The sequence below is a fragment of the Alternaria triticimaculans genome, assembly GCF_023758025.1.
Source record: "Alternaria triticimaculans strain BMP 0046 chromosome Unknown scaffold_1, whole genome shotgun sequence".
NCBI classification, from domain to species: Eukaryota; Fungi; Ascomycota; class Dothideomycetes; order Pleosporales; family Pleosporaceae; genus Alternaria; species Alternaria triticimaculans.
In genome coordinates, this window is record NW_026055958.1 from 510,859 (window position 1) to 535,767 (window position 24,909).

The 24,909-nt window shown below is 52.6% G+C and overlaps 10 protein-coding genes across 10 annotated transcripts; 5 read left to right on the forward strand and 5 right to left on the reverse strand.

The window, feature by feature from the left end:
- Window positions 1-629: 629 nt before the first annotated feature.
- J4E78_000178 (uncharacterized protein) lies at window positions 630-1,682 on the reverse strand (the record flags this gene model as incomplete). The annotated part of the gene is made up of 1 exon (XM_049360844.1): window positions 630-1,682. One exon carries the CDS (start codon window positions 1,680-1,682, stop codon window positions 630-632), a length of 1,053 nt encoding a protein of 350 aa, XP_049226127.1.
- Window positions 1,683-2,362: 680 nt separating this feature from the next.
- Window positions 2,363-3,420, forward strand: J4E78_000179 (uncharacterized protein; the record flags this gene model as incomplete). Its single annotated transcript, XM_049360845.1, has 3 exons — window positions 2,363-2,546; window positions 2,611-2,871; window positions 2,930-3,420. The coding sequence occupies 3 exons, from the start codon at window positions 2,363-2,365 to the stop codon at window positions 3,418-3,420; spliced, it is 936 nt and encodes a 311-aa protein (XP_049226128.1).
- A 999-nt stretch (window positions 3,421-4,419) lies between these two features.
- Window positions 4,420-7,598, forward strand: J4E78_000180 (uncharacterized protein; the record flags this gene model as incomplete). Its single annotated transcript, XM_049360846.1, has 4 exons — window positions 4,420-4,904; window positions 4,956-5,569; window positions 5,621-5,838; window positions 5,886-7,598. 4 exons carry the CDS (start codon window positions 4,420-4,422, stop codon window positions 7,596-7,598), a joined length of 3,030 nt encoding a protein of 1,009 aa, XP_049226129.1.
- Window positions 7,599-7,633: 35 nt separating this feature from the next.
- J4E78_000181 (uncharacterized protein) lies at window positions 7,634-9,377 on the reverse strand (the record flags this gene model as incomplete). The annotated part of the gene is made up of 4 exons (XM_049360847.1): window positions 7,634-7,717; window positions 7,773-8,640; window positions 8,688-9,115; window positions 9,165-9,377. The coding sequence occupies 4 exons, from the start codon at window positions 9,375-9,377 to the stop codon at window positions 7,634-7,636; spliced, it is 1,593 nt and encodes a 530-aa protein (XP_049226130.1).
- Window positions 9,378-12,349: 2,972 nt separating this feature from the next.
- On the reverse strand, window positions 12,350-14,445 carry J4E78_000182 (uncharacterized protein; the record flags this gene model as incomplete). The annotated part of the gene is made up of 2 exons (XM_049360848.1): window positions 12,350-14,254; window positions 14,311-14,445. The coding sequence occupies 2 exons, from the start codon at window positions 14,443-14,445 to the stop codon at window positions 12,350-12,352; spliced, it is 2,040 nt and encodes a 679-aa protein (XP_049226131.1).
- A 1,134-nt stretch (window positions 14,446-15,579) lies between these two features.
- J4E78_000183 (uncharacterized protein) lies at window positions 15,580-16,104 on the reverse strand (the record flags this gene model as incomplete). The annotated part of the gene is made up of 1 exon (XM_049360849.1): window positions 15,580-16,104. One exon carries the CDS (start codon window positions 16,102-16,104, stop codon window positions 15,580-15,582), a length of 525 nt encoding a protein of 174 aa, XP_049226132.1.
- Window positions 16,105-17,036: 932 nt separating this feature from the next.
- J4E78_000184 (uncharacterized protein) lies at window positions 17,037-18,665 on the reverse strand (the record flags this gene model as incomplete). The annotated part of the gene is made up of 1 exon (XM_049360850.1): window positions 17,037-18,665. One exon carries the CDS (start codon window positions 18,663-18,665, stop codon window positions 17,037-17,039), a length of 1,629 nt encoding a protein of 542 aa, XP_049226133.1.
- Window positions 18,666-18,882: 217 nt separating this feature from the next.
- Window positions 18,883-20,068, forward strand: J4E78_000185 (uncharacterized protein; the record flags this gene model as incomplete). The annotated part of the gene is made up of 2 exons (XM_049360851.1): window positions 18,883-19,443; window positions 19,505-20,068. The coding sequence occupies 2 exons, from the start codon at window positions 18,883-18,885 to the stop codon at window positions 20,066-20,068; spliced, it is 1,125 nt and encodes a 374-aa protein (XP_049226134.1).
- Window positions 20,069-20,835: 767 nt separating this feature from the next.
- Window positions 20,836-22,897, forward strand: J4E78_000186 (uncharacterized protein; the record flags this gene model as incomplete). The annotated part of the gene is made up of 6 exons (XM_049360852.1): window positions 20,836-20,940; window positions 21,026-21,170; window positions 21,271-21,433; window positions 21,487-21,936; window positions 21,985-22,507; window positions 22,634-22,897. The coding sequence occupies 6 exons, from the start codon at window positions 20,836-20,838 to the stop codon at window positions 22,895-22,897; spliced, it is 1,650 nt and encodes a 549-aa protein (XP_049226135.1).
- A 646-nt stretch (window positions 22,898-23,543) lies between these two features.
- J4E78_000187 (uncharacterized protein) lies at window positions 23,544-24,878 on the forward strand (the record flags this gene model as incomplete). Its single annotated transcript, XM_049360853.1, has 2 exons — window positions 23,544-23,895; window positions 23,944-24,878. The coding sequence occupies 2 exons, from the start codon at window positions 23,544-23,546 to the stop codon at window positions 24,876-24,878; spliced, it is 1,287 nt and encodes a 428-aa protein (XP_049226136.1).
- Between the last annotated feature and the right edge of the window lie 31 nt (window positions 24,879-24,909).

Here is a 24,909-nt window from a genome sequence, read left to right on the forward strand (position 1 = left end):
AAGACCGTCACCCAAAAGAGCAGTCGCAAAAGAGAGGGCTGCTGCCGGCTAGCCATTTTGTAGCGCAATCTGGCCCAGCTGTAATTAAGATCGTGCGAGATGGGGAACAGAGCTTGCCATAGCAAGTTATTGTACCCCACGCATTGCGCTAAGGGCGACCGTTACTAGGCAGCCCCAAACGGCGCAATACAAGGGCGGTTCTATCGGAAGAGCTCGTGCGCACATGATCTCGCGAATGGGGAGGTTTCGGAGTCGAGTTGGGCGACCGGAGAACGCCCGTTGTCATTTTATCATCTCATGTCAGTACCTCCGATCGCGTTCAGGATCCCCAGTTTTCGGGTCGTCATTGTTCCGTTACCTCCGAATGATGATCCACGTGGAAACGGGCCGAATAGCTGTCTGCCCGGGCGACGGCCTAATTGAGCCGATCTTGAGTTCCGCCCACTCTTGACGTAGCCTTCGTATGGACGCGCGACCAAGCTTGAGCTTGGATAGTTAGTTACAGTTGAGGCTTTCAAGTAGGAGAAGATCGCTGACCCACTTTTGATCAACAGAAGGAGGGCTCTTTGGTAGACTGAACGCGGACATTTCGCTCTATCCATATAAGTCAAGGTATTTGTGTTGGCTACTCAAGAAGTAGGGCTATGAGCATATACATCAGATGCTTCGCTGGAACTTGCGCTATCATCCGCCGCTGTCGAGGTATCCTCCGGATCATCCTCGTCCCCTTCTTCCTCTGCGGTCTTATCTCCGCTGACCTTTACCTCGGATGCATCGGCATTCTCAGATATCTTGTGTGGGTTCCTACAGTCAGCCGTATTACATAGACAGTATTGGTCACCCTTGAACCATTTCGAACCGTAGTCTAGTGTCAGCTCTTCGCCGATAGCGACTTTTCGCTTTGTGACTACATAGACGGCTCGACGATCCAAAGAACACACCATCTCTACAAATTCCGTATTCGGATTGCAAGAGTGGTTGATGAAGCGAGTCACACCTCCGGTATGAAGAGCGTCTATAGAAGCTGTGGCGTGTGTCTGAGTTTGGTCAAAGTTTGGTTTACCGATCGAGATCCCGACACGATAAGCATCTCGTCCATGAGCTGGAGTTCCATCGTCTTTGAAAGGTATGATCTGGCCTGTATACTCTCCTACAATGGTAGAGTCGTGAATCACCTTGCGTGCAAAAACACCGTGACCGCGCGAACCGACGTCCTGTAGCAGTAAGTGAGAGAGCCAGAAGCCATGCAGATACTTGACCCATGCATTGTATCCACACATACAACGTGCGACATCTTCTGGTGCTTCGCAATTGGGGCATGGCTCGATGCAGGACTCGGTCTCGTTAACGTCTCCAACAAGACCCTCAATTGTGCTGGGAGGCCAGTTACCTCGGAAGGCTGCTGGCTTAGACTGGTCATGCCAATGTTCTCCGTTGAACGCGGTTTCCAGAGCAACCGAGCAGTAATGTTTTCGATTCGCTGCGTGTGTAGCTACTTTACGTCTGGGAATACCGCTTCCGTCCTGAGAGTAGAAGAATAGGCTACCCTGTAGGTCGGGATTGTACAAGTCTTTCAGAAGCTTAGTGACAACGCCAGAGGTGAACGCCGTCTTTTCGTGTTGCTTGCGCTTGGCCTTTTGTTTGATTTGCCGGAAGACTTCATCTTGTGTCAAGGGTAACATCGTTGTCGCGATGTATAAAAACGGTAACAAGGCCTCCGGTTGATCCAGAGTATGACTCCCTTCTGACCAGAACAGACATACTCGAGGTATTTACGTATTGAGGCCATATCGCGATGCATTGTGACATTGTGAAAGGGGACATTAGATCGTGCCAGTGGAGTCGTCTGTTCTATAAAGAGAGTTGAATCGCGCGCTGTGAAATCCCGATTGCGGTCGCAGGAGCGTTTCACAGTGACCATGGTGGAAGAAAGAATAATTGCGCGACGAAAAATAGTCCACTGCATGCTTGGCACGTCCGCGCTCTCGCACAAACTAGAGCGTCCAGCCGATAGCATGTGATCTGGGCATTCCGGCGTATGCATGTTGTGGATATATCCAAGGCTTGGAATTGACGCTAACGGGGAACAGCTGCGGAGAAATATCGCAGGATAGAAGCTGGTTAATATAAGTTCACCTCCGTGTCGTGATAGGGCTAGACGAATGGTTGGTACGTAGAGCATGCTCAGGTGTACGCGCAAGTGCGATCTGCAACGCCATGTACCCGGCGCTGGAAACGGGGCACAGAATAGATCGCCGTACTACTTGCTTCTGTGGAACTCCGGTCGAGGATAGCTATAAGAAGCCTCCATGGTGCAGGGACTCCGGAACTAGGTCGGTCAACCTTCATCTCAGTCGACACCATGTTCGCCCTCAACTCCATATTGCCTGTGCTCTTCGCAGCTGTGGCATCCGCGCAGCTCACCTCCAAGCTCACGGAGATCACCGACTTCGGCCCTAATCCGCGCAATGTCTCGATGTTCATCTACGTGCCGGCCAACCTGCCGCCAAACCCCCCGATCTTGGTGTCTCCCCATTGGTGCCATGGTGCGATTATCCCGTGTACGAACTGTCTGCGAGACATTTACTGACTTCGTACACTCATCTTTAGGTACGGCGCAGCAGGTCTTCGATTATCGGCCATGGGCTTCGCTTGGTGACGAATATGGGTTTATCTCGATCTATCCCAATGCTTCAACGCTGAATACGGATCAATGCTGGGATGTGAGTAGCCAAGAGTCGCTCACCCACAATGGAGGAGGCGACGCGCTAGGCATTGTATCCATGGTGCGCTGGACTTTGGAAAAGTACCATGCAGACAAAGACCGCGTATTCGTTACCGGAACGAGTTCAGGCGCGATGATGACCAACGGTAAGACCGGACGGCATAAGATGCATGTGAGACACACGCTGACTCCGTATCTCCGCAGTCCTGATTGGTAGTTATCCAGATGTATTCGCAGCGGGAAGCGCATGGGCCGGTGTACCCTTCGGCTGTTTTGCTGGCGACGGCTTCGACGTCTGGAGTGACGCGTGTGCTAGAGGCCAAATCGTCAAGAACGGACCGCAATGGGCAGCTCTTGTGCGCAACGCATATCCCACGTATCGCGGCTTTCGACCGAAGTTCCAAACTCTCCATGGCACAGCGGACACCGTACTGTATCCACAGAACTTCCGTGAGCAGATCAAACAGTGGACGAGCGTGTTTGATGTGAGCCAGAAACCGACGGAGATTACGGAGGACGTTCCTTTCGAAGGATGGACGAGGTTTCGGTATGGCGACAAGTTCGAAGCGTACGAGGCAGGGAGTGTAACGCATGATATCCCGACGGATGCCGATACGGTGATGGACTTCTTCGACTTGAAGTGTAGCGGACCGAGCTGCTTCTCGAGGCCCAGATCGGGTAACAGCACATGGTAGCTGATATGGTGTTTTGTCAGCTGTTGCTGTGGAGTTTGCGACACACACGAAGTATAGCGCTCCAATATCAAAGAAGAATCGAGTGTGCATTTAACTCAGACGGCGGCCTGGTCTTGGTTCGGGCTGGTCATTGAGATGGTCTATCGGCGTAATGCGACGAACCCCAGGTCTAGCTAAACAAGCTTAGAATAAAGACAGAAGACTCAAGACAGTGCAAGCACAGCGCAAAGATATCGCAAAAACGTTTCGTGATGCGGATGCTGACAAGATGTGATATGCATGAGAGAACGCGTTTGGGTTCCGCGACCCCCAGCTTGGAAGGCTCGGCGCACCGGCGCTAGAACACGTGACGTCATCAGCCGGCAACGCGACTCCATTCCTTGTGCACTTGACCGCTCACAACTACCACGGAAGAATACTGCCAGCCTCTACCGTGACCACAGACTCTTTTTTATATACAAAACGCTCATTCATGATCATGATAGTAGCCGAATCCGCCAAACATAGACTTTCGAGCACAGTGCGGAGAAGACGCGCTAGACACGCGGTTGCGCGGCCACTGGCAACGGTCTGTAATTCCCACCCATCTGCTGGTCCCATTGAAGATGCAGCCATGTTACGATGCAGCGTACGCGATCTAATCGTAGACTACCTTGGATATTCGGTCGCGGATGACTTTGACCCGAGCTCATAGATTCGACAGACACATTATACCCCACTCTGGGTTTAGCGACCCCAGATGATCACATCGGTTGCCCTAGCATGCAGTCCAAGGAGGAGCTTATCCCCCCGCTGTATAGCTAAGAGTTGGGGAACTTCGTATCGCTCGCATGGCGATGCTGGAATTTCACATGCGGCTGGAGATCCTCCGCAGAAAGGATTCCTATTACTGGGAAGTTCCCCGCGCAGTCTTCATTACACCGACGTTGTCGTTATAATGTTCAGACTGATCCCTCGTAGCTCAGCTAGGAGCATACATGCCTTTCCCGTCTTTCAGCGATGCGGGTTGTGAAGATTTTTGCGGCCTTCTGTGCCTTTTCGAAATACACGGTGCATGCCTTGCTCGAGGAGAAGTTCGTGGGCTTCGAGCCTGGAGAACAAGCCTTGGATGTTGCTGGCGCTACCGTCATAGCTGACGCAGATGATTTCGTGGGTATTCACATTGCGCTCAATAGCCTGGTGGACGACTTCGAGCAGATCACTGGAACCCGACCCGCACTCAGTAATGCCACTACCAACTTTACGATTTCGACTTCAGCAACGGGCATCATCGTCGGCTCTGTTGGGTCGAGACTCATCCGTCAACTGTCTGCCGAGAAAGGTCTTGACATATCAGATCTTGAGGGGAAGTGGGAGGTGTTCAAAACAGCTGTGATCGCTGATCCAATAGCCGGAGTGGAACGGGCGCTGGTCATCGTGGGCAGCGATAAACGCGGCACTATTTTTGGTGTTCACACGCTTGCCGAACAAAGTGGGCAGTCTCCGTAAGTATCTCCATCATGTACATCTGGGTGGCGATTGATGGGCTACGACAGATACCATTGGTGGGCGGATGTGCCGACGAAGAAACACGCCGCTATCTTCGCACTGCCAAAAGTCACTGTTCATGGCCCGCCGTCAGTCAAATACAGGGGACTCTTCATCAACGACGAAGCACCAGCATTAGTAAAATGGTGGGCTGCACGGCACAACTCCTCTTACTATCCTCTCGACACCGAATTCTACGCCCACGTGTTCGATTTACTACTCCGGTTGAAAGCCAATTACCTGTGGCCTGCCATGTGGGGATCGACAACACCAGCACCAGGTCATATTTTCTTTACAGATGATCCAGGAAATCAGCAGCTCGCAAACGACTACGGTATCGTAATCTCTACCAGCCATCACGAGCCGATGCAAAGAGCCACCAATGAGTGGAACGCAACTGAGACCGGGCCCTGGGATTGGAGGTTGAACAAGGACAACGTCACGCGCTTTATGGAAGAGGGCATTCGCAGAATGGGAAACAACGAGAGTTATGTGACGCTGGGTATGCGCGGCCCAAGTGATAGTGCGATAGTTGGTGACGATGCCTTGGAAATACTTCGAGAAGTGTTTGAAGTCGAGCGTCAGATCTTCAAAGAAGTACTAGGTGATCAGAAAGTGAACCGTAAGAGTAATCCTTGAGACAACAGGTTTAGACAACGCTGACAAGGTGTAGAAGCATGGACGGTATACAAGGAAGTAGCGACTTACTATGCAGCCGGACTAAACCCTCCCGATGATGTTACTATCATCATGCCCGATGATAACCATGGCCAGATTCTGCGCTTACCCACTGGTAACGAGACTGTCAGGGAAGGCGGCGCTGGCGTTTACTTTCACTTCGAGTATTTTGGTAGACCGCGATCGTACAAGTGGTCAAATACCAACAGCTTGGTCAGTATGCGCAGCTTACATGATCAATCTCTTCCTAACAGACGCAGTCGAAAGTATTGAAAGAGCTTTTACAAGCTTACTGGCGCGGTGCGAACCAGGTTTGGGTCATCAATGTTGGTGACATCAAGCCTTTGGAGTTACCCTTTGGATTCGCTATGGACTTAGCTTGGGATATCTCGAAGTTCGACTTCGACATGATACCAGAGTATCTGCGCCTCTACGCCGAGAGGGAGTTCGGCATGGAACATGCAGATGATATTGCGGCTCTACTGATGGAGTTCAACCATCTTATTGGAATGCGCCGCTTTGAGATGGTCCAACCAGACACCTACTCAGTATTGAACTATCATGAAGCGGAAACGGTCCTGACAAGTTGGAACACGCTTGCGCGCGAAACCAAAACACTGTACGACCAGATGCCGGACGATCACAAAGCCGCGTTCTACGAGCTACTGTTCTATCCCCTAGTATCGGGCGCCACATACTACGCAGTGAACGTTCGCACTGGAATGAACTACCGATATGCTATGGAGCGAAGGAACTCGGCAAACGCCCTCGCTCATCAGATTTTGGCCGACTTCGAATATGACTACGATCTAGTTGAAGGTTTCGACGCTGTCCTGAATGGAAAATGGCTGAACATCATGTCTCAGGCCAAACTCGAAACGTTCGATACCACGAAGCCCAAGAATTGGATGAATCCATCCCGCGACATAGTGTCGAATCTTTCTTTCGTTCAACTACGCCAAAACATGCAGTTCTCCGTCGGTAATCTTGGTATCTATGCGGAGGGCTCCAATAGTCCTCTCGACCAGGGCCGATGGGCTGAGTCAATCGATCCATCGTTGCCTTTTACTAAGTCCCCCGCCAGGTTAACGGAGATGAGTCCATATGGGCCTCGTCAGCGGACTATTGATCTCTTCATGCGAGGTGACTACCGCGTTCCGCTCGACTGGCAGCTCGGTGATATCCCGGTGGAATGGTTATCGATAACACCAAGCTCTGGCCAACTCAACCAGACCGTCGACGAGCAACGCCTCAACGTCACCATCGACTGGACACGGGTGCCAGAAGGATACAACGACACCGTAGAGGTGGGTATAACATCAATACCATCATTTTATCCATATTACGACATCATACACGTTCCGGTGAACAATTTCAAAGTACCCGGCGATTTCCTAGGCTTCCCAGAAACTGCCGGTTACATATCCATTGAGAGCCCGCACTACCAGCGCTCGTCGCTCCGTAACGGCACTGCAAACAATACGGTATCATTTGCTCATATCCCTTACCTGGGCACGCGCACCGAATCTGGATCTATCGCAATACGGCCTTTCCATGCTGCTCGGGCTTCTCTTGATGACGCTACCAAGGCATTTGTCGAATATGACATCTATATCTTCAACCATACCACTGCCCTAAACGCCACGGTACACATCAACGCCTGTCTAGATACCGATCCTAATCTTCTCATGGAATTTTCGCTTTCCCTTGATGACACCCCTCAAAACTTCACGCGTGTGTTGGGTGACCCGGAGGACGCGGGCGATGTGCCGCCGGAGTGGACCAGTGAGGTGATGAATCAGGTTTGGACGAGGAAGGTCAGTCTTGGTGAAGTAGTGCAAGGAAAGCACACGCTTCGTTGGAGTGTCAATAGTCCAGAGGTTTACTTGGAGAAGCTTGTTCTAGATACTAGGGGCGGGGTAAAAGACAGCTATCTAGGGCCGCCAGAGACGATGATGGTGGGATATACATGAGGCCACATATATCAGGCAGCTCCTCCGAAGAAGGGCTACTTCATGGTTGTTTTGGAGCCCTCGAAACGCTCCATGCGATCGGCGCCTTTCAACCGAAGTTTTGCACCATAGATGTAGAGCTGCGTGATAATGTCAGTAAAATACCACACAACAAGCGAAAGCATCTGCACATACCAGTGATACCAGTGGTAACCCCAAACCCAACACCAAAAAGCCCAGCAATCCTACGCCCCAGTCAAGGCCAAGTGTATCGAACAACTTCTCTCCGAACAACGGAAACGCGCCGGCGAACATGCAGCGAAGGAAGGATATGGCCGCCACTGCAGAAGCGGGAAACTTGAAGGCGTCGATAGCGTAAAGCTGCAGCGCGAGTTGGATGTTCATGCCTCCAGCCATCATAAGCATGATGGCTACCAGTGGCACCATAAAGTGCGTTCTGGTGGCCGTGAACCCGTACATGAACAGGCCACCAACCAGCAATGATCCGCCCACAAGGCAGCTGACGAGCCTTGACTCAGGCTTGTACCTCATCTGGCCGGATGTCGTGTCTCGCTTGAAGATGGCTTCCATAGCGCGAATAGTAGCGAATGTACCGAGGAGCATACCAATGCCAGCGGCGAGGAAGTCGGTACCCACAATGCCAACGCTGTGTCCATATCCGCGACCAAAGACATCCGCGTAAGTAACGATGATCAGATATACGACCCCAAACACCACTGAGTAGAACAGCGAGGCTAACAACAGCGCTGGATCGAGAGCTAGATATACCAAGGGTCGGACGAACGCGTTGACGAGCGCAGTAGGGCCGTTAAGCCGGGGCTGCAGATCCAGTACGGTATACAGCTCAGCGCTAGGCCTCGTTTTCTGTTCTCTTCGTAGCTTGTTTTGTAGAACCCTGGGTGCGTAGGACTCATTGAGGAGGAGAATTCCGGCGATCGAAAGCAGGGCGCTAGCAATGGCGGGTATCCAAAGCGTCCATCGCCAAGAGACCCGCTCTGACATCCAGCCTCCACAAACGGGGCCCAAGACGGGGCCTAGGACGCTGCTTCCTGTAAGCAAGAGTAAAAAATTGCACAACCGCAAACTTACGGTCCAAGCATCACGAGTCCAGATGCCTTCGGACGGGCAGCAAGATTCCACACATCAGATACGAAACCACCCACTATCGCGATGGCAGCAGACCCGCCGAGTCCAGCAAAGAACCGGCAAACCGAGAACTGGACAGCAGTTTGAGAAAAGCCACCTCCGAGAGAGAAGGCAACGAAGACCAAATTGCCAAAGTGTATAATCGCTGCTCTGCCGTACCGTTCGCTGAGTGGGGCGAGAACGAGCGGACCGATAGCCAATGCGAAGAGGAAGATGGACACTTGCAAAGCACCGACAGTACTGTCCGTGATATCCAGGTCGTTCATGACTAGGTGGATGGACGGTGCAAAAATGGTGCTTGCGAAGGGCGAGATGAAACAGCAACCTCCCACGACTGCGGTGGCGCGTACTTTCTTGGCCGTTGGCCAGGTCTGAGATATGTGTTAGCTGCAGATGCACTGCATGGGTGTTGGCACTTACGCGAGGGTGCTCTTGTGTATCTTCGTCCAGTACCACAAGATTGGGATCAAGATGCTGGATCTCGTGGCCCGCCAGGAATATCTTGTCTGGTTGCGAGGCCTGGTCCGTGAGTAGCTCTTGATAAGCTAGAACGACAGCCTGTCTTTGAAATGATCCAGAAGACTCGGTATCGATGGAGTCGTTCACTTTCGTGTTTCCGTCGGTGATAGACATGTTGGCGAGAACTAAGTCAATGCTGGTGAAGAGTCGTAGACAGATACTAACAAGAATGCAAAAAGGTTTGACTGGCGGTACCATCGCTATCTTATACTTCTACGACACCTAATGTTCTTCTACATCATTTTCCATATAACCGATAACCGATAATCGCTTATCGGCGTTAGGCGGCCGCATCTACATTCCAGTGTATAGATGGACGCCAAGGCACAGCGGGAAGCAAAGTAGAGAGAAGGGTCGGGTCAAATCAGAGAACCAGTTTGAATCCAATGCGGGTCTTAGGTTCCAGTGTTCGAGGCCATGTCAAGATATTCTCTCGCCGAAGGAGACGAAGAAGACGGATGTCGAATGAGGTGGCCAAGCTTGAGTACCTAGCCCTGGAGGTATCTTCGCGGTCTTATGTGTGTATGTGTGTATGTGTCCATCAATCTCATGGGGACGAAACTTTGGACCTTGTCTTTCCGGTAGCAGGGCCGCGAATTCGCATTCTGTGTTACGGTACGCGTTCGTGTTGGCGGATGTCAGTCGCGTGGAAAGCAGCGGGTCCCACCTGGGCACCGCGAGGGATAGCGCGAGATATCTGACACGCTAGCTCCCTATGGATTAGTGTGTGGCTGAACTAGAGATAATACCGATCATCGCCGGCCGCCCGCATCCCGAGGTCTTCTCCCTTCGCTCTGAAGCCCCAACGCGCAGGATTCATAGGTCGCGCCTTTGACTCAGACAGGATTCATAAATACCTCGGGATATTGCGGCCGCATCTGCCCTCTTACGCCCGACCGCCTCTCCCACCCGCCCACCCCATTCAAGGGAAAACCCGAACACCCAAGAGCCTACATCAAGATAAAAGCTTGCGAAGTTGGTGGCCTAACAGCGACGTAGGCTCCTGGGTTTTCAGGTTTTCCCTTGTATGAGGTGCTCCCATAAACCACCATGACACATGCTCGGGATGTGCAGACATGCACCCGCTGCCGTACAGCCAAGCGTCAATGCGACAAACTCCGACCCGCGTGCTCACGCTGCAACAAGGCGAAGACCAATTGCATCTACGAAGCACAGGCTCCAGAAACGCCACCACTTGGGTCTCTTGATCGCTCGGAGGAGGCTTTCGATAGCACATCTGCATCTTCTTCACCTCATTCGCGCGTAAAGAGACGCGCTCGAGCTCGCTTTTCCTGCACAAGATGCCACCGGCTCAAGATCAAGTGCGACAGAAGATCTCCTTGTAGCAGATGCGCACGTTCCGGGTATGAGACAACATGTCTCTATACGCACAGAGTCAAGATAGCCGAGAAGACGGTTGTACCGTCTTCTGTCTTTGCGCTTGAGGACCCCGAGTTTGTCGTAGCTACCTGGTTTCTAAGAAGACGAAGCTCTAGCCATTTCAGGGCTCTTCTAGATCGGGTGAGTTGCTCTTATGCTGCTTCTCGTAACTCCCTGGTTTCTGATTATCGATAGCTGGAAACACTACCCGGCCTCGCGGCGCCACCGTTTACTATGGCTATGCGGGAACACATTGCGGGAAACTGCTCGAGTGACTTCGCTCTAGCCGGCAACTTCCCCTTCGGAAGTTCGCAGTCTCAAGCTTACGCTTCGCTTGATAAAAGACAAGATCTTTTGCAAAACTCCACTGCTTCTGCATTGATGTACGCCGATGCATACTTCAGGGTATATAACCCTTGTCTACCGGTCCTTGACCGGTCCACATTCATGTCAAAAATGGAGAGTTTTCACCATACGCAGACAACAGAGGATTCCAGCTGGCTCGCCCAATACTTCGTAGTACTCGGCCTTGGCGCCTATGCCACCACCCGCAATGACTCAGCTTCATCGGAATACTTTTACGCCAGCGAAGCTTGTTTAGCGCAGACAGCATACATGTATCGTCCAACCACCGCCAACATCAGTACGCTGTGTCTCATGGTGCTTGCAAAGTCGGTGGCTTATGCAACTTGCTGGGCTCTAGACACCAGCTGGAACGTAATGGGCCTCGTCGTTCGCTCGTCCATGATGATGGTATTACATAAAGAATGGATGGCTGGATTCGATGAACCAGCAATTGCTCACGAGAGACAAGCTCGGCGGAAGTTATGGGTGCTAGTAGTGTACATGGACATACAACTGTCGTTGATCACCGGTCAGCAATCAGTACTCCCGCAGGACGACTTCCCAAGGGAGACGGAACATTGCGCACCAGCGACCTTGGAAGACTGCTTCGAATCCATTCTGCCCTGTTCGCTTTCAATCATACGTCACGTTCTTTCCCGGATCAACTCGGCGCACGACCAGATCACCTACGACGAAGCGGTGCAATATGACCTCGAAATACGCCACCTGATGCATCAAACGTCAGACTTGCCCGGTAGCGAACACCTACGATTAGCGCTCGATCTCTTCTTCCGTCGCGCGCTATCAGTTCTTCACGGGCAGTATGCGATAGCTCATGATGCTCAATCTCTATACTCGGTCTCCTATTTATCATTTCTCGAGTGCAATCTTGCGATGATGGGGCACCACCAACATTGCTTCTCACTCCCGGAGCAGAGCACGGACCTGGCATTAGTTGCACAACCATACATGTTGGACTTCTTCGCAGCTGCACTGTCAACTTGTGTACAGCTCCTCGCCCCGGTCCCGCCCCCTGACTACACAAGGGTACTCAGCACTTTGAGGAGTTGTGTTGAGCTCATCGGAAAGCAAGAGAGCAAGTCGCTGTGCTTTCGCACTGGATACCACCTTCTCAGTGCAGTGTTCGATCTGACAGACAGGACATATTCGGCCAGTGAATGAGCAACCACCTGATTAGAATAAGGTCAAGTGTCAGGAAAAGGCCGTAGACTAGACATATCAGTTCGCGGGCTTTGTACTCATAGCAGTTCACTTCAATTTAAGAACTTCGAGATGATGTCATAGTATGAATTACTTGATTTATACACTATCTACATGACGACGAATTCGGAAGTAGATCCCTACAGCCGACTTCGGTAGTGACCAGTGCTGTTTCCACCAGCGATCTCGGTGTCCAACACGGCAACACTAAGTTCGGGCAGGTTGAAGCGGAACACACCATCGCTTCCGGCGGTGAGCATCATGTTGTTGGTCTTAACGATGTTGATGCCAGTGAAGGGATCGTTGTACATGTAGGGGTCGCCAACGGAGTTGGTAAGGTAGGTGAGGTTGGCCATAGTACCCGGAGCAACGCCCTGGAATTGGACGCTTACAGGCACGTCAGCGTGGTCGGTGGTGTTGTAGACAGCACCCTTCCAGACCATGGCACCGTTGCGGTTCTCGTCGTAACCAGCACCCCAGTAGAGGGGTCCGTAGGAGGTGTTGGAGTGGGTGGGGAGGGTGTGAGAGATCGGGTGGTGGGCAAAGAGACTCCAGCAGTACCAGGTGACGGCCTTGGTGGTGCGCTTCGGGTCGGCATCGAACTGGATGAGAGTGATGGGCCACTGGAAGCGGTTGTTGTTCTTCAAGACAGGGGCGTAGAAGGTACCGGGAATGCGGTCGGAGTTGCGCTCGTATCCAATCAGAGAGACGGCTTCACCGACGGCACCCTGCCACCATGGGTAGGGGTACAAGTCACCCTCCCAGCGGATACCGCCGTTGACGTGGGTAGCGGCAACCTCACCGACAATGTGGCCGGCGTCGTTGTCGAATCGGTTGAACTCGTAAACGAGCTCATCAGGCTCGCGGTACGGGTGGTAGTCACCAAGCGCGTCAAGAGGCAGAATCTGGCCGTTGTCCTCGTTTGGTCCGTGGATCGGAGGGTCTCCAGCAGGGTCGCTAGATGCGGCTGAAGCAATGACCTGGATGTGAGGGTAGGCTTTGCTGATGGCGTTGTAAAACATGGGGAAGCGGTATGCGCGGTAAGACTCCCAGCCACCGGGGAAGCCAGCGAGCCAGTCCTCGTTACCGACCTCGACGTAGTTCAGCTCAAAGGGCTCAGGGTGTCCGAGCTCAGCGCGGCGTGCACCCCAAGTAGAGTTGGCAGGACCGCAAACGAACTCAATCTCGTCAAGAGCATCCTTGACGAAGGGCGCGAGGTCTCCCTGGGGCGTAACACCACCGTCCAAGTCAAGACCGGCCCAGACACCCAGAACGATCTCGAGACCCATGTCCTCAGACCACTCAAGGTACTCCATGAGACCAAGACCGTGAGTCTGCTGGTATCCCCATACACCCTGGAATCCAGGACGGTATCGCAGAGGACCAAGAGAGTCTTTCCAGTCCCAGTAAGAATCGTTCCTGAGACCCTCAAGCATGTTACCGCCTGGGAATCGGAGGAGCTTAGGGTTCATGTCGGCGAGAGCCTCAGCAATGTCGACACGGAGACCATTCTTGCGGCCCTTGTAGGTCGGTGGGAAGAGGGAGATGAGGTTGAAGTCCAGTGCGCTGGCTGCGGCACCGTCGAAAGTGATAGAGAAGGTGTTGTTGGAGTTGGGCGCAGCCATCTCGGGAACGATCTCGAAAGTGTGCTCAGTCCAGTCGTCTGCAACGGACTTGGATGGCACTTCTACGGATGCAAACACATCGCTGGTCAAGTTTGATTCCAGCGATGCAGTGAAGACACCGCTGTACGCACCCTTGACCCAGAAAGATCCGGTGTAGGTCTGCGGACGGACGTCCATACCCCAGTAGCCCTCGTTCTTGAAGCCAATCTTTCCGGTGGCATAGCTTCCATTTCCAGCAGAGACGCGCATGGATGCCGGCAACTGCTCAGACAGCGGCTCGTCTAGCATTTGAATGCTAAGCTGAGCGCCATTGACGCTGAAGTAGTGGTCCGTGGAAACGCTGTAGTTCTGGCTGTACTGGAAAGCACGGTTCTGAATCAACTCAGCGTAGATGCCACCATCACCGGAGTTGTTGATATCCTGAGAAGATGTCAGTACATGATGTTCTAGCATAGATGATGGTGACGATGATGTACCTCGTGAAGGAAGCCATAGCCGTAAGAGTGACCAAACGCGCCGGTTTGATTGCCTCCGGAGTTCTGAACAATAATGTCGGCAGCGAGCGCAGAAGTGGCGCAGGCCGCAGCTGCAATCCCTTTGAGAAACACCATCTTTGCGATCAAAAGACGATGAATTGCTGATCTCCCAAAAAAACGTCCACGCTGGCTGACCTTATACCTTCATCCATATCCCGGCTCACTAACCGTTCCCCAACATCGCGGGTCTCCAGCCACGCCAGGCCTTGGCCACGGGAAGAATCAAGAGCAATGTGCATACATGGGCCGGTACAATCGTCATGATATTTCCCGGATCGATGGCGTGTAGGCGAGAGAGCTTGTGTAGCGCCACCCGTCATTGGAGGACTCAGGCGTAGACGAGCGGAAGAATTGGATGAAGTCGAGGGTTAGTTCCTGACGATCCATGCATCCATGCCGGCGGATGCAGCGACCCCTCTCGAGTGACGTTATGCGATGTCCGACATCTTGGCTGATGGAAATGGCGGCGCATGTCCAATAATTCTATCCACGGTGTGTGCATGGCATTGCAGATGTTCGGTCGCGGCGTCCGCAAGAGCAATTGCATCGTCTTCAACTGCTGTCCAGCTGCTTGTGGAGCTGAATCGGTGTCATAAGGCGTCTCCACTTGCCGAGGCTAGGGAAAGAACCTGGGGCAGGCTGGGGTCTCCGCTCAATCGCAGCTCGGTGCTTTCGCCGTCAAATGTCGTGTCGGCCTCATGCGCGGCTAAATTGCTACTTTGGCACTAGTGTGTCCCAGCCTCCGAGCGGTACGAGATGAGACGGTTTGGCGCCCAGGGATCCTGTTCTTGTCTGAACACTAAAGATGCCCACGACAGTAAAGCGCGGGAACTTCCAATGTGGAGTGATGGAGTAGTCCGCGGTGGGTATGCCAGCGCTTCTATCTTTCGGGTGAGCGTTCTCCGCTGTGAAAGATTCTGCTCTGTGGGGTAGTGCACTGACACTTGCTCGAGCAACAGCACTATTTGCTCGATTAGTCTGATTAGTAACAAAAGGAAAAGGCGCCATCATAATGGCGCAGGAAATGAAGAGTTGTGGTAAGCATGCTGAGTTTCTAAGCACACAGTAAATACCTGATCCCAATATCGCGCTCTCTAGAAAGTCGAAATCTTGATGTCGCAAGCCAGTGCTGCATCGTCCCATTACCCGTTCAACACAACATCCGTTTAGCCTTATTGCGCACCGATGCCCTTCGCCCTCTGTACAGTGTCATCGAAAGGGATCAGCCTCTTGCGCGCTATCCCTCTTGACATTGCCCTGGTTCTCCTTCTCAACCCAAGCCGCCGTGCCACTGACGCTCACCACCACACAGCCCATGATTTCGCTTTCCCGAATGTCTAATCCAACAATGGCATTCGCACCCTTGCTTATCGCCTCTTTCACAAGCCTGTCGATGGCTTGATCGCGCGCCTGGTATACGATACTCGTCACGCTCTTGGCCTCTCCCCAACTGCTGTTGAAACTGCTTGCGATGTTCTTAATGAAGGATTTCGGGTCTTTGCGCGTCGCGCTTGTAGTTCCGTGGACGGCACCGAGGACGCGAATGACGCGATGGCCGGGCAGGTCGGACGTCGTTGATGTCAAGACGGCGGGTGTGCGACTTTGAGGTGCTTCAGTATCGATTGCAAGAGGCGTTGATGAGGGCTGCTGAGGCATGGTGCCTTTCGAGTGGGGATGCCAGCTGGGCATGCGGTTTGGAGGTACCATCATGGTCGAGCGACGGTTGGTCAACATGTTATTGATTGATGTGGTAAGATAAGAGAGGCGAATTGAAGTTGAGCTCTTGGTGTACGATGCGACTCAAAACGTAAGTATCAACGAAGAGCTGATGTAATTGATATATGTGTAGTATATGATGTTCGAATTGGGCAGACGATAGGGCGCGACGATCGATCAATATATCCGAAGAGCACCTTGAATGACGTCCATCGGGTTGCGAAACACCTGAGGACCATGCCTCCCCATGGGCTGTCATCCAGGCATAGTTCCTAGACGTCTAAGCCACCATGACAGCTGCTAAGACGGGCTGGAATGCCGTCCAGCAAAATTTCTGCAGGTGACGGAGATTAAACCGCCTTTCGCGACTGAATTTTGGCCATAGAAACGCGGAGCGGGATTCCGCACTTAAGTTCGCGATGAGGTTCGGGCAGGTCGAGTCGAGGTATGAAACATGCGAGGTTGCGGGGCTACACCTCTGGTTTCAGACGCACCGCTGATACATGGATGATGCGTGAACACCGATCTTGACAATGCCAGAATTTCTTCGTATCTCGGTGCGCAATGCCGTGGTATGCGCATTTGTGCGATCCTTATCGCCACATGCGGTGCATGGATAAGGCTTCCGCGAGGCTTTTTTCTCTCGAAGCCTTCTTGGTCATTACCGAGGCTTACCAGAGACTTACCAGGCGTGGTTGCTCATCGAGCGATGGAATCTACTGACATGCTGGTCCTTGGCCAAGTCTTTCGTTGTCTCGTTGGTGTTGGGTAGGGTGCAGTTGGTAGTGTTGTTTGGTGTATGTGATGCAATCGCCTAGTACCACGTGCAGGTGGGTCACGATGACGTCCGACGCGGTTGACACAGCAGGCACAATCGGCCGTTTCGCATCTTCATTTCTCGAGGCTACATCTACTCCTACAGAAATCTTTCTACCTCAGTAGATCAATACTCAAGCTTTGTACACCTGCTTTCCCTCAAACCATGTTTCCAAGACCTTGGCTTTGAGCAACTCTTCCCCCTTCCACTCCATGTCTACCACGCAAAAGTCTGCCATCTTGCCGACCTCCAAACTACCTACACGGTCGTCTGCAAATGAGGAATATGCTGCGCCCTGAGTCACAGCAGCCACGGCTTGTGTCAACTCAAGGCGGAAGTTCTCATTGACAGGCGCGTCTCGCGCATCCGGCTGTCTCGCCGACTTGCGCGTGGTAGCGACGTACAAATTTGGCAACGGCGCATAGGGTGCGGTAGGTGTGTCTGAGCCGATGGCAAGTGCCGCACCGTGATCCGAGAAGTCAGAGTACGCAAAGGCTCGCTTCACACGTTCTGGACCAAGAAGCTTCGGCCACGCACGGAGGATAGCAGGGTCTGAGTGAACTGGCTGAATACTTGCTGTTATACCGAGCTGACCAAGTCGCTTCGCGTCTTCCGGTGCGGTGAGTTCGAGATGCTCGATACGGTGCCTTTGGTCTTGTTTTCCATATTTTTCCAGCACGTTGACAGCATTATGAACAGCCTGATCACCTATTGCGTGCAAAGCGCATTGAAGTCCGCCTTCGATTGCCTTCTTGACGACAGGATCGAGCATCTCCGGTGTCCAGATCGGACCCTCAAAATGGCCGTTTGAGGTATAGGGTTCTGCCAGCGCAGCAGTACACGCATCGATCACTCCATCACAGATGACTTTGATGCCAACGACCCTCAGATCAGGGCTAGTATTCTTGTTGAACTCCTGGCTCAGCTGCATAGCTCGCTCAACTTGTCGCAGGCGATGTTCTTCGCCATCGCCAGGCATAATGCACCAGTGCGCAGCCACCCGCATTGGTAGTCCATCGGTAGATCGCAGGGAAAGTATAGCTTCCCATGCACTCTCATCCATCGCCATGTCGATGCATCCTGTGCAGCCAACAGCATGATACGCCTTGATTGCAGTCCTCAAGGCCGCCATCTTCTCATCGAGTGGTGTGACCTTTGCAAGCCACGGCCAAACGATGAGTAATACGCAAGCTTCGCTAAGAAGCCCCGACGCGTTGCCATCCGAATCTCTTTCAATCGTTCCACCAGCTGGAGTCTCCATTTCTTGAACCCCCATCTCTTTCAAAGCGGCGCTATTGCACCAGCACGAATGAATATCTTTGGAGTCTATGTAGATCGGTCTGGGATCTAGGTCGTCTAACATGCTCGCTTTGGCCTCCCCATTGGTCATCGAGTGCATCCAGCCTTTGCACATTATGCGCGGTTTATCTGGATTCGCTTTTGCGTACTTTAAGATGCGGGCACGAATCTCCTCAAGATCCTTTGCGTGGTCCAGGTCCACTTTGTGCAATGATTGCCCGAGCATGAGGAAATGCATGTGAGAATCGATGAACCCAGGAAGTACATGTTTCCCGCCAAGATCGCTCACTTTTGCACCAGCATTGCAGAGTTCTTTGACTTCGGAGTCCTCAGAGCTTCCGATGAAGCTGATCTTGCCATCTTGAACGGCTAACGTAGTATGAAACTGTGCTTCGGATTGCGCTGCGGTGCTGTTGAAGAAGCGACCGTTGGTGAAGATAGTGGTGTTTTGAGATCGAGACATGACTGGATGTTTGAGGCGGGAGGATTTGTGTTGCGGAATGAGGGGTACAGTATCAGATGGGCATGCATCTCGAGTCTTAGATCCGATGCATCGCCGTAGCTGCCCCCACTACTTAACGCCTTATCACCTCGCGCCCTACGCGCCTTACCTTAATATTGACTCTCCCTCCCGATATCGCTTTGCGGCTCGAGAAGAATTAAGATCGTTCAGCGCAGCCATGGCGACTACCACAGCGCATGTGCCAGACCAGACGACATACGAGGAAGCCCGAAATGGCGCCGCCGCTTATCTGCAGTCGCGACTCTCGGCGAAAGACCGTGTTGCCGACGAGAACTTCGAGATTCCCATTATCGATCTGACCCCTTCATTCTCTGCTTCTCTTGAGGATCGGCAAGTGGTAGCTGCACAGATTCGTCGAGCCTGCACCACCTCCGGGTTCTTCTACATCAGCAATCATCGCATACCAGGATCAGCCTGTGATGGCATCTTGCATCAGGCTGATCGCTTCATGCACGAACTGCCGCTGAGCAAGAAAGAGACTTTGCATCTGAAGAACAACAAATTTGGCTTGGGTTGGGAGCCGAGCGAGTATACATCCATCGCTGGTGACAAGGAGGAAAAGGAAGTTTTCAACTTCGCATACGAAGAGCGCCTGGACTTTTCTGGTGGCGATGGCAAATACAAGAATCTGGACGGGTCAACAGAGAAGAGCAACATGTGGCCTGATGAACAAGACCTGCCGGACTTTTATGAAAACGTCCGTAAATACTATGGTGCTGTGAGTCGAATTCGCCAGAGGTGCTTATCACGTAGTAGGCAGACATGCTCACCGTTACTAGATCCTTGATCTCGCCCGTCACTTGTTTCGCCTCTTTGCGCTCTCACTGGATCTCCCCGAAGATTACTTCGACTCCATGACGACACACCCTGGGGGTATTGCACGACTTCTGTACTACCCGCCCCCCAAAACCCCTCTCATTAACAACCTTACGCCAACTCAAGAAGCGCAGATCGGCCTAGGTGCGCACTCAGATTACGAGTGCTTCACACTGCTGCTCGCATCGACCGTGCCCGGCCTCGAGATCTTGAAACCTTCCGGCGAATGGTATATCGCTCCGCACATCCCCGGTACCCTCATCGTGAATGTTGCCGACTTCCTCATGCGCTGGACGAATGGATTGTATAAGAGCACGGTGCATCGCGTCGTAAACCGAACGGCGGAGGCGAGGTACAGTGTACCATTCTTCTTTTCGGTGAACTATGACACGGTGATCGAGACATTGCCGACGTGTCTGAAAGAGGGCGAGGAGAGTCCCTACAAACCAATCCGGGCGGGAGAATACATTCTGGAGAGGTTAAACGCGACGACGGCATATGGCGCAGGCTTTCAGCAGAAGGGGTAGTGATATTTGCATCGCGAACACGACATTCAGCCACGCGACTGGGAGCAAGAGGGTGGTGCTGTAGGTAGGCAAAGGACGCGACGCGTCGCGACATGCCGGCTAAATGACATCATTCGCGCTACTGTCGCAAGTTCCAGGGGCCCTCTCAACGCCTCGACGTGAACGTCTGCATCAATAGCCCAGTATTCCCAACAATGTAGCGGCCTTAACCACTTGATGATGCACAAAATCTCGAACTGCTAATCTTCCATTAGCAGCATAGTTCAGTTTGAGGCCCAGCTCAAGTTGGGAATCTAGGTTCGCTCAAGTTCGTCCGGAAATTGTCCATCTTCGCCGCCCGATTCGAGATGATAACACTAAGCAGTGTTTCAACGTTCGTCTGAACACATCTTCGGAATCTTTCTGCGAAGAGCATCTTACTATGAATTTGGAGTCTTGTAGGACAATACGCGGAGATGCTTCTTCAGGGTCTAGTTCGCGAGGCAGCCAACTCCCGAGCTCAATCCCGTGCAGAACCTGGCTCGACCTGCCATGTTAACACCTAGATGAACACGGCTTACTACTATCAGGTTGGTAGTTCCTGTTTTGGTGTCTCTCGCGTTTTCGACGAATGAGATGCGTCACTTTCGTGCTGATGCGACCGAGCCATCTTGGTGCTCAGTGGCCGACGCGCACAACGTCAACGAGACAGATACAAAAACCACCAAAGCAAGTTCCAGAGAGTTTCAAAACAGTTACCGACGTAAAGACGACTATAGAAATTCCCTATGCCAGCTGCGAAGCGTAGAAAGACCGGCGGTGCGGAGATGAAGGCGAAGAACAAGACCACCGAGCGAAAGCCGCTCCCAGTGACCGTTCTTTCTGGATTTTTGGTAGGCAACAGCTGAGGAATGTGAAGGTTGAGACTGACAATAGTAGGGCAGTGGAAAGACAACCTTGCTTCGGCACATCCTACAGTCGCCGGATCATGGGTTGCGCATCGCCGTCATTGTCAACGATATGGCATCAGTCAACGTCGACGCAAACCTCGTTAGTCGTGGCAACAACAAGAACAGTAACGGAGAGATACGTCTAAAAGAGAAGGTTGTGCAAATGGAGAATGGTGAGATAATGACTGTACGAACTTCATGCCAGACATACGCTAACTTCTCGTTCAGGCTGCATTTGCTGCACATTGCGAAGCGACTTACTTGTTGAACTAGCACGCCTGGCTTGGTCCGAGAACGCATTTGACCATGTAATCATCGAGAGCTCCGGTATCAGTGAGCCGCAACAAGTGGCCGAGACCTTCACGACCGAGCTTACCGAGGCAATGATCGACGCCGAGGGACTGGAACCCGAGGAGAAGGAGGTCTTTGCTAAAGTGTAAGTCGAAATCAAGGTGGTGGTACAATATAGTAGCTGACAAATGTTCACAGCGCGAAGATCGGTGGGCTGAAGAGCATTGCGACCGTCGATACGATGGTCACTGTGGTGGATGCGTTCCGGTTCTTTTCCGAGTTCGACACGGCCGAGTTCCTGCAAGACCGCTTCGGGCGCGACGAAGTTCCGGATGAGGACCAGCGAACCATATCCGATCTCTTCGCGGACCAAATCGAGTTTGCCAATGTTATCATCATCAACAAGATCGATAGAGCAGACAAGGCAACCCTGGGGCGCGTCCGAGCATACATCAAGTCACTAAACCCGAAGGCGAAGATCATTGAAGCCAGGTACTCCAAGGTGGACGTTCGCGAGATGCTCAATACGGGCGTGTTCAACTTCGGCGAGGCTGTCGCAAGCGTTGGATGGCTCCAGTCGTTGCATGAAATGACCGTCATGGACGTCTCGGGAAGAAAGCGTGTCGCACCCAAGCCGGAGACGCTCGAGTAAGTCACTCGGTACCGGATGCTTCGCTCATGCTGACCTGGATTTAGATATGGCATCGGCTCTTTCGTATATCGCGCTCGCAGACCATTCGACCCAATGAAGCTGTACCGGCTTATCCAGGGCAAGTTCATCTTGCTGCAAGACGAGGCAGAAGACGTCGCCGATGCCGAAGAGGACGAGGAAGAAGAAGAGGAGGACGGTCATGATAGCAACGACAACGTCATCGATGGTTCATCCGAATCTGGAAAAGCCAGCGCGTCCGAAGATGATTCCGACAAGGTCAGCGAGGACGACGAAGAAATTCCCCAGATGGATGACAAGGAGATTCTGGCGAACAAGAAGGCTTGCCCTTACTTCGGCGGCCTACACCGAAGCAAGGGTCTCTTCTGGCTCGCCACGCGTCCTAATCAGATGGGCTCGTGGAGTACTGCAGGCGCAATGCTGACACTGGGCTCTGAGATGCCGTGGTTCTGCTGCGTGTCTGAAGAAGACTGGGGCGCCGACGAAGACACGCTGAAGGCTATCAGGAACGACTTCGAGGGTGGTGAGTGTCCCATTCACGAAGTACTTGTGAGAAATCCACTGACTTCGCATGCCAATATCCAGAGTGGGGCGACCGTAGACAAGAAATGGTAAGGAATATGGCTGCACGAACTGCATGTGAGACAGATACTGACTTTGTACACCAATCTTTAGGTATTCATCGGAGAGAAGCTTGACGTCGACGGGTTGACGAAGATGCTTGACGCTTGCCTTTTGACGAAAAAGGAGATGAAGAAGTGGGAGAAGGTCATGCATGACCATTCGTTGGACGATGACGAGAAGGAAGAGACTCTGCAGGAAATGTGGGACGACGGCTACTGGGCCGAGTGGCCGCGGGCGCAGGATGAAGAGGAAAACGACCATGGTCACGATCACTCTCATGACCACGGCCATAATCATCACGGTCACAGGCATTGATCGATGATATGGACGATGGTGGTGTCCAGTTGCGGAAAGAGAGAGAAGCGCTAGTCATGACGTCATCGCGCGACAGCCATCCGACCGATCGGAGGACCACATCAAGGGTCTCCTCTTAGCTTCTTTCCTACATGTAATTGCTGCTCGAGGTTTTGTTCTATCATGAGACAATGTTATTTGCACCCTGTTAAGTTTTGAGATGACTGGTCACGGTGACCACGCTGTCAATCTGTGTGCCGATACCACCTGGGCATAGGCTAGACCGGTTGCTGGTCCCGGCAACGCCTACCTCACGCTGCTATCCGCTGATGAGTCGGTCTGCCCCAACGAATGTACGCGTTTCGGAAAATCTATATTGATCTCGTCGCTGTTCTTCAATCCCCCAATCGTTATGTCCCTAGAGTGCTTTCCGGAAGCGGTCGCGGAGCCTCTCTCCGCTTCGTAAACGGCAGCCCTTCCTTTCAATCCTTCTTGGACAAGAAGCATATCTTATAAGGATGTCTTTTGTCGCCTGGTAATTTTCTTCAACACACCCTTCATCTCTGTATTTAGCATGTCGCTGCGTTCATTGCTAATCGGATTGACACTGGCCGGCCCAGGCTTTTCGTTGGTGTCGCAAGATGGACAGACAGGCCGCCTGCCAGCTATGGGCTGGAGCACATGGAACGAGTACGAATGCGCCATCAACGAGACCGTCATACTGGAAGTCGCCGAACTTCTCATCTCTCTTGGTTTGAAAGACCTCGGCTACAATTATGTGAACATAGATGATTGTTGGTCCGACAAGTCTTACCAACGCGACAACGTTACAGGAAGGATCCGTCCGGACTATGCTAAGTTTCCGGATGGTATCAAACATACAGCGGACGAGGTTCATAAGCTCGGGCTCAAAGTCGGCATCTACGGTGATGCTGGCGACACAACATGCGGTGGATATGCTGGCTCACTGGGACACGAGGAAGTAGATGCCAGGACCTTTGCCGATTGGGGCATCGACTGTAAGCTACATATACTGTACACGCCAATCCATTGCTTATCCTTACTAGACTTGAAGTACGACAACTGCGCCGTTGCTGATGAATGGGACGACGAGTACCGATGGTGGCCAGAGAATTGGCTAGGAGGTCCTCCCGCTGAAGATCAGAGCGCTGGCGGAGATGGTGAAGCTCGGCCGATCCCAGCGCCCGCGGGCTACGATTGGACGACCTCGAATAGCTTCACGCGTTACAAGACCATGAGTGATGCCCTCCTCGCAACAAATCGTACGATTGAATACTCGCAATGTGCCTGGGGCCATGCCCACATCGAGCAGTGGGGTAACGCGACTGGCCATAGCTGGCGCACGTGGGGAGACATCTACCCAGAGTGGTACGACAAACATCAGTATTCTTGGGGCATCATGCCAATCCTCAACCATGCCTCCTTCTTTAACAACGATACCGACTTCTGGGGTCATGGCGACTGGGACATGCTTGAAGTTGGCAATGGAAACCTCACCCTACAAGAGAGTCGATCTCACTTCGCCCTCTGGGCTGCTCTGAAGTCGCCTCTAATCATCGGCACCCCTCTTCACAGGATCGAGCCGGCAATCTTGGAGATCCTGAGCAACAAGGAGCTCATCGACTTCAATCAAGATCCAGTCTTTGGTGCTGCAGCCAAACCATACAAATGGGGTATCAACGCTGACTGGACTTGGAACCAATCGCATCCCGCTGAGTATTGGAGTGGGCGGTCTTCCAAAGGTGTGCATGTGTTTGCATTGAACACACTGAATGCGACCCAGACCAAGGCCATCGACTTCGCGGAGGTGCCTGAGTTGGATGCGGAGGCTGAATACACCGTGTTCGACTCATGGACTGGGGAAAAGCAGGGGAACTTCAAAGGACGGTACGAAGCAGTTGTTGAGTCGCATGACACCGCGGTTATCCGACTCGTTGAGACGAGCGATGTTGAGTATGGCGCGTCGCACAATCAGCTGTGAGGACAACGCGACGGTTTACGCGAACCCAACG